We start from the raw sequence: 11,150 nt of genomic DNA, 5'->3' as shown, positions 1-11,150 counted from the left end.
TTTTACTTGTTAATTTATTGAACTACTCGCGGTGATACGGTTCCGTTCACTTCCTCGGGTTTTTTCTGGGTTTTCGGTGAGGCGGCTCGGCTCAGCGGGACGTCGCGCCGAGTTTAACCGGCTGTTCGTCAGCGATGATGGGCAGAGGTGAGTGCCTCAGCTGACCTCCACGACCTCTGCTGCTGGGTGTCATCACTCTAAGCAGCTTATTCGTTTGGAAATCAAATAAGTTGTTTGCTTGTTACGAAGAAGTTGCGGTGCATTTCTGTATTTGTTAGCTTGTTCCTTGAACCTTATATTTATTTAGAAAGTCGGAGCTTCTCCCTCTGTGTTTGATCTGAACTTGAGAAAATTATTTGGTAAAAAAAAACAAAAAACGCAAAAATAATATGTATGTGTATTTATAATGTTAATTAAAAAAAAGTAAAAAAGGCACAACATTTGTCATAACTTAGGAAATTTTTGCCTCTTTTGAACAGAGTTAAAAGTAAATTCATGCTAGCTAATAGTATTAGCCTTAGTTCGCCATTAGCCACCTTTAGCATACCGTTAGCTCTGTTCAAAATAAGCTCACATTGCCCAATTTTAATGTCCAGGGGTGGAAGCATAGGCCATGAATCTGAGAAACTGTGTCCAAAAATCATGTTAACGCTGTACAACAGAATCAAGAACATATTCAGTGTTGTTCGTTAAAAAATGAAGTAAATGTCATTGTCATTTCACCATTGTCATGGTCATGTTGCAGTTGTTGTTGTTATCCATTACTGTTTTTGTTGGTTTCTACGTTTTTGGTGTCCTGTTATGTAATCTGTTGCTGTGTGCTTGTTCTGTTTGTCCCTGTACAGCACTTTGGTGTGCTTTGTCACTGTTTAAAGTGCTATATAAATAAATTGGTATGGTATGGTATGGTCATAACGTGAATATTATATTATATTAAATGAAGCTAGTAGACAAATCGCTAACTATTTGCGTTCAACCCCCCCCAAAAAAAAAAAAAAAAAAAACTAAACTTGTTCAACTTAAATAATTTTATATGTATATGTATTTAATAAAAAAAGGAAGAAAATTTGTCATAACTTGGGAAATTTTTGCCTCTTTTGAACGGAGCTAAAAGTAAACTAATGCTAGCTAGCTAATATTATTAGCCTTAGCTCGCTAGTTAGCCACCATTAGCATACTGTTAGCTCTGTTCAAAATAAACTCACATTTCCCACTTTTAACTTCAGAGGTGGAAGCATAGGACACATGAATCTGAGAAACCATTTGTGTCACGTTAACTACACTTGTACAAGAGAATACATATTCAGTGTTCGTTAAAAATTGAAGTAAATATCATTGTCATAACTTATTATATTATTTTAGATGAAGTTATGAATAGTCAAATCGCTAGCTAGCTAAAAGTATTATAGCTAGCTAGTTCTGGACCTTTTTACAGGTATTAATGCGCATGCTCAAAATCAGCATATTTCAAAGTTTACTGGTATTATTAAGGTCATGTTGGTGTTATAAGGTCATTTATTCATGTCTGCTCTGTTCTTTGAAATCCATCCATCCATTTTCTTTACCCGCTTATTCCATTTTGGGTCACGGGGGTCGCTGGTGCCCATGTCCAGCAATCACTGTGCGAGGGGCGGGGTACACCCTGGACAGGTCACAAGTCCATCACAGGGACACATAGAGACAAACGAGCCAAACAACCATTCACTCTCTCACTCACACCTAGGGACAATTTAGAGTTACCAATCAGCCTAACATGCATGTTTTTGGTCTGTGGGAGGAAACCGGAGTACCCGGAGAAAACCCACGCATGCACGGAGAGAACATGCAAACTCCACCCAGAAAGACCCCTGGACCGGGGTTTGAACCAGGGACCTGCGCGCTGAGAGGCAGCAGCTCTACCAGTTGTGCCACCGTGCTGCCCACATAAAATATCAATTAAACTAATTCATAAATACGATTGTGCATAAAAATCAACAAAAAGCAGATGTTAAGACCCAAAAGATTTGATTTGAACGCTGACCTTGAATACCAGAAGTAGATATTAGTTTATGAGGCTGATTTTACACATACCAGTTAATGTCACTTTATCCCTGTTCAAATGAACAAATTTTTTATTTTTAGATTTGAATTATTTGTTTAGTAGAGCTGGAAGTAAAATTAAAACAAATTGTATGTTGACAAGTAAAATCTTTCAAAATCTTGTTCAGGTAATAATACACACACACACACACACACACACATTTATATATCAAGACTAAATTAGTTTTTCTACACAGTCAGTGTACATTAATAAACATTATTACAAATGTCCAGAATTAGCAATAAGGCAGTTTTTTTCTTTGTTGAGCATGCATAAATTTAAACGGCCCACTAAAAACAGGATTATATCCATCTTCTGTGCCTGCTTCTTCCTTTCCAGATTGATGGTGCCCAAGTCCAGCAGTCACTGTGCAAAGACAGGGTACACTTTGGACAGGTCATAAGTCCATCACATGGACACATACAAACAATATATTATTGGTTTGAAACTACTGGTGCATTATTGTGCTTACCACATAGATAATTTTTATTTAAAAATGTTTATTTAGTGTATCTGTCCTGTGCGAATTTTTGCTTGAAAGTTAGTTTTATAATCCAAAATAGCATTAATCATTTGAGCTTTTAAACTATCTTAATTTCTACAAGTAATCGTACTGAATGTTGGGTTGTTTGGAAGCAGTTATCCATTCTTTTTAGATGAGCAGGTGTGTTCAGACTTTTCACAAAAGTTTTGACGTTTGACACAAAGAAATAAGTAAAGTTTGCCTCTTGAGTTGTGGAAGAGAATCCTAAATTGGAGCAAAGAAAATAAATATAACTTATAAAGTACTTATAACAAACAGTTGGACTTAAATATTTAATAAATGGATTACTTTCTGCTCTCGGGTTTTATTCTGCCTGTCTTGGGTCTTTGTAGGTGTAGTGGGGGTGAACCTGCCTGTTTTATATTTCTTTCCTGATAATGAGTTTCCACTTTCCCACTCTGTTCCCCGGGGTGCTTTGTTTTTATGTTGCTTATGAAGAAACACCATTACCTGCCAAGGCTTTTTACTCTTCGTGAACAAAATCTATGTCTGGACTTTGGAAGTTTGTCAGAACAAAGAAAGAATAAGAGCATTTTATTAAAACAACTCCTTCTCCCCCTTCATAGCAGAACATCAAAGATCCCTTTTATGTTTTAAATCGAGGCAAATTATAGCTGAAGGCTTTTAAAAAATGTTTAAACAGTGTCAGTCAAAGCCAGATGGAAGCGCAAAAAAGTGTGTAAAACAGCAAATGTCAGTGACCACCAGGCACTTTTTATAAGCAGCAGGAGAGAATGATTTCGTTGGTCGTAAATGACGTTAGTGGTTGAGGCATTTTTAAAGAGAGGAGTAAAACAGTGAACAGCCAGGGTGATGAAGTCAGGAAGTATGAAGCACAGATTTGTCTTTCCACTTCACTGTATTGTCTCTGCAGGAAGAAGAAGAATGTTGATCCCAGAGCCAGATATAACAGATTGTGGCTTTTTCAATCATTCAAATCCGCCATCCCTGACAACTAGATAAAACCAGATGTATAGTCACCCAGAAGATGTCAATCCACGACAGCAGGAAAATACAAAGCTCAAAAACTGTATCTGACCAGCAGAAATCAGTCTTTCAAACTTATCAGAGCGGTAACATGCTGCATTTTGTTCCCCTCTTTTAGGTGCAGTCATGTGGCAGAAGGTTCAGATTTGCTGCGCGCTGTTTGCACTGTATTCAGCGGCACCGCCAGCGCACATCAACCGCCTGGCGCTGTTCCCTGACAAGAGCGCCTGGTGCGAAGCCAAGAACATCACACAGATTGTCGGGCACACAGGATGTCAGCCTCGCTCTATTCAAAACAGGTCAGGATGAAGGCTCTTACTGTCCTTCGCTCTGCCTGACAATCACTCTGAGCACAAACAATGAGTGATTCAGACATATCTAGCAGTAGTTTACCATCTCGTTTGCTTTATATGGCTTGTTGAGGTTAATTTAGACTCAGTTTCTGCAGCATATAAATCAACATTAACATGTGATCTATGATTGAAAGATAAATAATTAAAAGTACAGCTTGCAGAAAAGATATGAAAGTCTGACAGCTGATTTCTATACATACTATACTTTATTTAAATGTATGAAAACTTCATAACTGGAAAATAGCAATAAAGTAATCTTTAACATCTAGATATCTCAGAACAGCTAGAGCAACAAGCTCAGTAGTTCCTATATGAGACATCATCCTTTTAAAAAAACACTTATTTTAAAAAATAAATACATTTATGCTAAGTATTTTGCTCACTGGTTAATATTTGGACAAATTAAGTATGTTTGTTTTTTAAATACATCAGTTTGGACCATTTTTTGTTTTATTTTAGTATTTTTGCACACATTTTTTTTTTTTCATTCAACCTTTATTTAGACGGAGTCATTTACAAGAGAGACCTGATTATATCTGATTTTTTTTTTATTTAATTGTCTTTGAATTACGTGCCAAATCAGCCTGGTGTTACAAATGGAACTTTTTTCCCTAAAGACTTGTGCTTTTTCACAGCATGAATTAAAAATAACAAATGGAATAAGATTCATGAAATTATAGCAGATTTCTCTGGGATGGTGTCATTTTGCTGGTATCATAAAGCTGCATTAGAATGCTATAAATCTAAAATAGGTGCACCTTCAACTTTTACGTAATTTTTCTCTCCTACACGTAATTTCAGAAAAATCAAGAGACATAATAAGAATTATCTATAAATTATAAAGTTTTCTATCAGATAAAATAGCAAATGGATGTATTTTCAAACACGTTAGACTTTCGAAAGGACCACCATTTATGTGTACTGTATGTGCGTTTTTGTTTCAAGTTACCATGTAGAGACCAATTTTACAAAAAACCATGCATTGTGGGAACCAGCTGCTCTTTATGGAGACCAAAACCAGGTTCCCATAAGGAGAAGTCTCGTTGGGGGATTAGGGGTTAGATTTAGGAATAAGGTGTGAATTGTAGATGGGTTAGGCATGTACAAGTATGGTTAGGTTGAGGGTAAGGGTCAGGATTAGGCTATAGAAAATGAACGGAAGTCAATGCAAAGTCCCCAAAATATATGTTTATAAGAACGTGTGTGTGTGTGTGAGGGGTCCACATACAAGACTAAACTGCATGACGTGCTCGTGTGATCAAAACCCTGAATTCAAAATTACTAACAAGAATTTTTCACTTTCAAAATGTACTCAGATTAGTTTAATCTGTAATTGTGACCCACCTCTGCTCGTGCCTTCTTAAATCATTTCACATGACTTTTTAAGAAGTGGGGCCTTGCAGGGAAAAAGTTCAAAGTTAAACTGTTTAATATGATGATTCAATAATTTTAGGGAGGGAGACATATTTCAGATTTATTTGGAACTTTATTTTCACATTGGGAGATGATTTCCCAGTGTTTGTGATTAACAAGCCTCAGTTTTGTGTCCGTTCATTTAACATCCTCAGGGCGCTTTAATACGACCGTGCAGACAAAGCCAAACATGTCACGTCTGTAAATCACGCACCTTCTCTCTTCCTTACAGAGCTTGCCTGGGTCAGTGCTTCAGTTACAGCGTCCCGAACACGTTCCCACAGTCGACCGAGTCTCTGGCGCACTGTGACTCCTGCATGCCTGCCCAGACTCAGTGGGAAGTGGTAAGAGTTATTGCACATCAGCTCATGCCGCAAACACACACCAGTACTGACGTGTCAAACTCTCACACACACACACACACACAAACCACAGCTCAATAAATAAAATACGAGCAGCGTTTGCTGCTCACTACCAAAACAAAATAATTAGAAGAAGAAAAAGAAGACTAAACGATCCCTGTAGGTGGAATAGAAGCCAGCATTTTAAATTCTTTTTAAGTTCATTGTCTCCCTTGGCCAGAAGGAATTCGTTCTTCTGAAAACAAAGGCTTTGTGGGGAGGTGGATGTAGTTTGGAGAGCTGCCAGGTAGACGAGGTGGGTGGGAGCACAGGTGAGGTCATCTCATGTTTCAACAGAAAATATTGCATCTCTTTGAAGCGAATAGTTGTTACCAGATAGTCTGATTAATGTTCTTCCTCTTTCTGCTGCACTACAAAGGCAGGAGAAAGTGCTTTTACACTCTCGCTTTCCTCCTAATTATCTGGAAATGGCTGTTTTTGTCTGTGGATATGATTGTTGTTTCAGGACTTGAAACTAAATTCAGTTTGAAGCAAAACAGAGCCGGTTCTCACGAAAGAGGACACTGCTCCCAGTGCTTTGGCTCTTGATAAAATTGCTGAATGATCATTTTCAGTGGATAATGGAAACAGTGAGGGGTAAGTTGTGTGAGGTCTGCGGAGCTGTTTGAGCTCGTGTAATGCCAAACTCCACAGGAGGTGGTGGTGTTGGGGTTATTATATTCTTTCAGTTGGTTTTATATTAAATGTTTTCTGAGTATTCCTTTGTTCCCCTGAGTATCAGGCATTCATGCTTTAAACCAGGGCTGCATGATATTAGGAAACAGTGACAATAGTCCTGAGTTTTGTGATGACGATATCAGTTTTGATAAACCCACATGTTTCATGACATTACGGTCTACAACACTCTCCATGTGCCGGCTGTGGGGTCCATCTAATTGTCAAATTTGTATGTTTTACATGCAGTTTGTGTCAAGCAATCCCTCTTCTCCTTACAAGTGTCAAAGTAGGCTGTTTGTAGGCAAAAAGTAAACAAAGTTTGGGATTACTGATTATTGATTTGGGATTATTTTGGTTTTAAACCAAAGAGTTACTCAAAGCCTTTGACAAGAAATATGCCAGATCTGTGCAACCAGCTCTGGGCTGATATTGAGTGGCAGCTTTGAACAAACATATGGTAAACATCTAACATGTTGTCACAGCAAACAATATTTTTAAAGTTAAGGTACAATTTTGAAACAATTTATTTTCCTGACGAGCCACGATGCTTCATTGTTTTGGACTAAGCTTTCCGTCTGCAGGACATGGGAGGATGTTTCCACAGACAGCTTTCACTGATAACAGCAATATAAATATAACAAGTACGATGGTTTATTGTGTTGGATGAGTTTTGCTTAAGAACTGTTGAATTAATTGTAAAAGTGTTGGCGTGTCATGTCATGGAGTTTGTTAACTTCATCAGTCTGGGAGGAAAAGCTCCCAGAGCCACGGTGAGGCTTCATTTGTGACCCATCACATCAAACTGAAGATTAATTCTTAGATTTGGTCAGAATGAACAAAGCACATTTTCACATTTGTTTCTTTTTAAGATACATTCCTAAATCATCCTGATATTAGATATGGCTTGATTTATCTCGCTAATCTGGATAATCCCTGGAAAATCTGTATGAATCTTATGTTTTTTTTTCATATTCAAATAAGGATTTGTTGTGGAAGAAGCCTCAAACCATATTTGGATATCAGGATTTCCCAGCTGGAAGGAAAATAACTTTGCTAGAGCACAGTGACAACAATAAATATTTAAAGCTTTTCTGCTTCAAATCATCATTATTTATTTTGGTACTGCTCAGAAAAGTGCTTCATAATATTCTTAAGGATTCTATTCCAGACATTTCATTCAAGGGACCCATAGATTCATGATATTTTGACCAAATGAAATTATCGCAATTTTTTTTAACCAATAGCTTCCTTTAAACTCTTGAATGAAAAAATTATATTACCTAAAATAAAATGGAAATATATTTATATATATTCCTGATGGACTCCAGTATATTCACCCATTCATTCAAACAATACTAAATAATACTAAAGTTTCTGTATATTGTTCATTCCTACTATAAACTGTTTTTGTTAAAAAATACAACATTTAGAAAAAAAGTATGAAAAATATGCTCCAGTAGTAAAAAATGAACATGCTGATACATATAAAAAAAACATTTGTTGCATTGTGACCATACAGTTTCCTATAATCATTGGTGTGCATAGCTAACCAAAATGTTAGCTTTGCTAACTCTAAACCACTGAACAGATAAAAAAAATTAGCAGAAGCGCTAACTTCTATCATACACTGCTGTCGCTGACGCTGTAAGACCGTCTGTAATGTGACAACGTTGTAAGTGAACAACTCAAAACGGTTCATAAATCACAAGTAAAGCGTCCATGTTCCGTTCAGAGATGAGCTTTCAGAAATTAATCCGGTCCATCAAGACCATAGAAGTGGAGCAGAACTCTGCTGCGCTTAAGCAAAATGATGCATTCAATGTGTGTCGGACGTCTCCCTCATGTCATTTAATATAATAACTTTACTGATTTTAGTGCTCCTCTTTGTGGTAACTACTTTTATAAACCAACTACAAAGTTGCCATGTGTCATCATCAATATTATCACAGTAATCAAGCTGTTTGTGTTAAATATGTATGAAATGTGAAAGAGTCACGTCCCAGAGACAGTGTGAGGGTTGCAAAGCATGTTGGGTAGGAATTATGTGTGTAATGTTTCTGGCCGTTAACAATGTTTATGAGTGTAAAAATGTTATTTTTAAATGTTATTTTCCTGTTCTGGTTTGGCATTTATGTTGAAGTCTGTTATTGGCTGTAAAACTGACGCCATGAGTCAGAGACTGTTTGTGGTAGATATGAGGGGAAACAAAGAAGTGATGATGTCACCAGGTAGCGCTTAGCTTTGCTTAGCTCTGCATAGCATCGCTCCGTGTACATCACCATTCTCCTGTATGTTTATAATGTGGAGCACTGTCAGCAGACTTGAAGTTACCAGATTTAAATTTAGCAGACGCAAATTCCACTAAAGGTTTTCAAAGTTAGCGAAAACGCTAATCCGCTAAATAGAAATTAGTGCCATTATTAGCGGATTAGCAGAACTGTGCTCACCACTATCTATAATCTTAGGTTTGGTCAAAGATAAAGTAAATCAGATACAACATTTATCATTAGTAATGAACTTGGAGCGTGCGTGTATTTACGTGCTCGTGTGTGTTTGCGTTCCCATCCAGGTGACTCTGGAGTGCCCCGGCAGTGAGGAGTCCCCTCGGGTGGACAAGCTGGTGGAGCGGATCTTCCACTGCAGCTGCCAGTCGTGCAGTAAGGAAGGTGGCCCAGAGGTGATGCAGCTGTATCCTGCAGACAACAACCTGGATTCAGCTCCAGCTTCATCTGATTCTCTCAGCGGAGTCCAGTCTTTGCCCCACTCTGATACACACTCAAACACACACACCCAGCTGCACTCAGACCATCACACACTACCACACACATCAGATGGAGGGTAGGACCGTCACCTGCTTGCTAAATAATGTGACTCTGCTCATCTCTGCCACCCTCTCTCCTCCACGCTGCGTCTTCTGTACCAATCTGTAGGTTTGTAAAGGCACTTTGAATATAAAACTCCACTTTGTGTTAAAATAAATTAGGTCACACGTGTGGTCATGCTATCTGAATGCTCTTGATTCAAAATGAGCTCACACCAACACTGCAGGCTACGCATTTGTTTGCTAATTGTGTATTTGTGCATCCAGACATAAATATATCCTATTAATATATCGTAGGCCTTTAATCTGCTTTGAATGCAATAAATTCTGGTTTAATGGGAACTGTCTCCTGTGTTGTATTCATATCAAATCCTAGAATGGTTGTTTTTTTTATGCCATTCCTAAGAGTTTCCCACAACCTTTTTTTTTTTTTTTTTTTCAAAAACAAAGCTGTGTTTCTGTTTTGTTTGGAATATCTTCTTAACCCCTTTAATCAGCAAAACTCCAGTCGTGGATAAACAATTAATAGAGGCTGGTGCTTTTTAGTGGAGCTCAGAAGAGCTGCGTGGTGGGAGGAACCCATGCTGTTTGCTGCTTCGTTGTTCTGGATCTGATCTGTCTCCCACTAAGTTAAATTAAATGTTTTGAGGCCAAAAATAAAGTTGTACCCAGCTTTTTGTAGTTTTTTTTTTTTTTTTTTTGTGACTGCAGAACTCAAATTGCATTAGTTATTATTTGTTGTTATGCTAAAGTTGTTTCCTTTGTTGTTTTATTGTTGGGCTCATTCCATGATTACTGCGCACCGAACCAGCAATGTTTAATTCCCACAAGTGTTCAGTGGGCTTTAAGTTATGTGAGGCTCGGATTTTCTGCATGTTTTTGGCCTTTTGAGAGAGCAGGGGTGGGGGCCTATGCAGCAGAGGAGGACTTTGGTGCATCTAATGGAGCACTGTTCCTCATAAAGTATGACATCTCTCTGAACCACAGCATCTTCCAACTAATGAGAGTGATTTGAGCAGTAGATTTAAGATTAAACCTTCAACCCCCCAAAAAAAGACCAGATAGTAGCCTGTATCACTGCCTGTCCCACGCCTCACCAAGATCCCATTTTGTGTCTTATTTGTGAGTCAAGCACAGCTTTATTTATTGGTGGGAGTTTTTGCTCACCTGCCTTTCAAACTATTTAAAAAATATAGATTTGTATAATAAAGGAGTAGTTTTAATAGCTGTGTTTCATCCATCACTTTACAAAAACTAAATTTTCCCTTTTTATACAGATTATGAGTTAAAGTCATGCACAGTCTGATTCTACCAACTCCATAAAATGATTCAAACTAAATCTTTCTGCAACAAGTTATTTCAGTTATCTTTTTATACATCTCAACACAGTTTGCACACTGCAAATGCAAGACTTTTTTCACTTTACTAAGTTAAACTGCTATAATGAGTCAATTACTTGAGAAATGCCCAAATGTTTTCTAAAACAATAAAAGTTAGACTTTTGTTTTGTTTGATCAAAGCTTTTTTTTTTTTTCAGGAATTGAAATATTTTTATCCCCTGATTTGAGTAAAAACTGCATTTTTTTATTTAAGTGTCAGAATTCAAGTAGCTGCAGTTCTTTTTTTTTTAAATTAAATTCTGTCGTTCAACTATAATAATTTGCTGAGCTTGTTCAGTAATGGATGGAAGGATGGCTAGATAGATAGATAGATAGATAGATAGATAGATAGATAGATAGATAGATAGATAGATAGATAGATAGATAGATAGATAGATAGATAGATAGATAGATAGATAGATAGATAGATAGATAGATAGATAGATAGATAGATAGATAGATAGATAGATAGATAGATAGATAGATAGATAGAT

At 37.3% G+C, this 11,150-nt stretch overlaps 1 protein-coding gene across 1 annotated transcript; it reads left to right on the top strand.

Annotated features, from left to right (window-relative positions):
• Positions 1 to 9,612, top strand: nbl1 (NBL1, DAN family BMP antagonist). Its single transcript, XM_037679516.1, has 4 exons — positions 1 to 147; positions 3,730 to 3,910; positions 5,610 to 5,721; positions 9,026 to 9,612. The coding sequence occupies exons 1-4, from the start codon at positions 135 to 137 to the stop codon at positions 9,296 to 9,298; spliced, it is 579 nt and encodes a 192-aa protein (XP_037535444.1). The 5' UTR covers positions 1 to 134; the 3' UTR covers positions 9,299 to 9,612.
• Positions 9,613 to 11,150: the final 1,538 nt, after the last annotated feature.

Source organism: Nematolebias whitei, chromosome 7 (assembly GCF_014905685.2).
Source record: "Nematolebias whitei isolate Nwh7 chromosome 7, NemWhi1, whole genome shotgun sequence".
NCBI classification, from domain to species: domain Eukaryota; kingdom Metazoa; phylum Chordata; class Actinopteri; order Cyprinodontiformes; family Rivulidae; genus Nematolebias; species Nematolebias whitei.
This window is presented reverse-complemented; position numbering and strand designations above follow the sequence as displayed.

What these genes read in the sequence shown, in the direction of transcription:
- nbl1 (XM_037679516.1), top strand. An exon ending in CCTCGCTCTATTCAAAACAG is followed by an intron (nt 3,911 to 5,609) that starts GTCAGGATGAAG and finishes TCTTCCTTACAG; the next exon opens with AGCTTGCCTGGGTCAGTGCT. An exon ending in CCCAGACTCAGTGGGAAGTG is followed by an intron (nt 5,722 to 9,025) that starts GTAAGAGTTATT and finishes GTTCCCATCCAG; the next exon opens with GTGACTCTGGAGTGCCCCGG.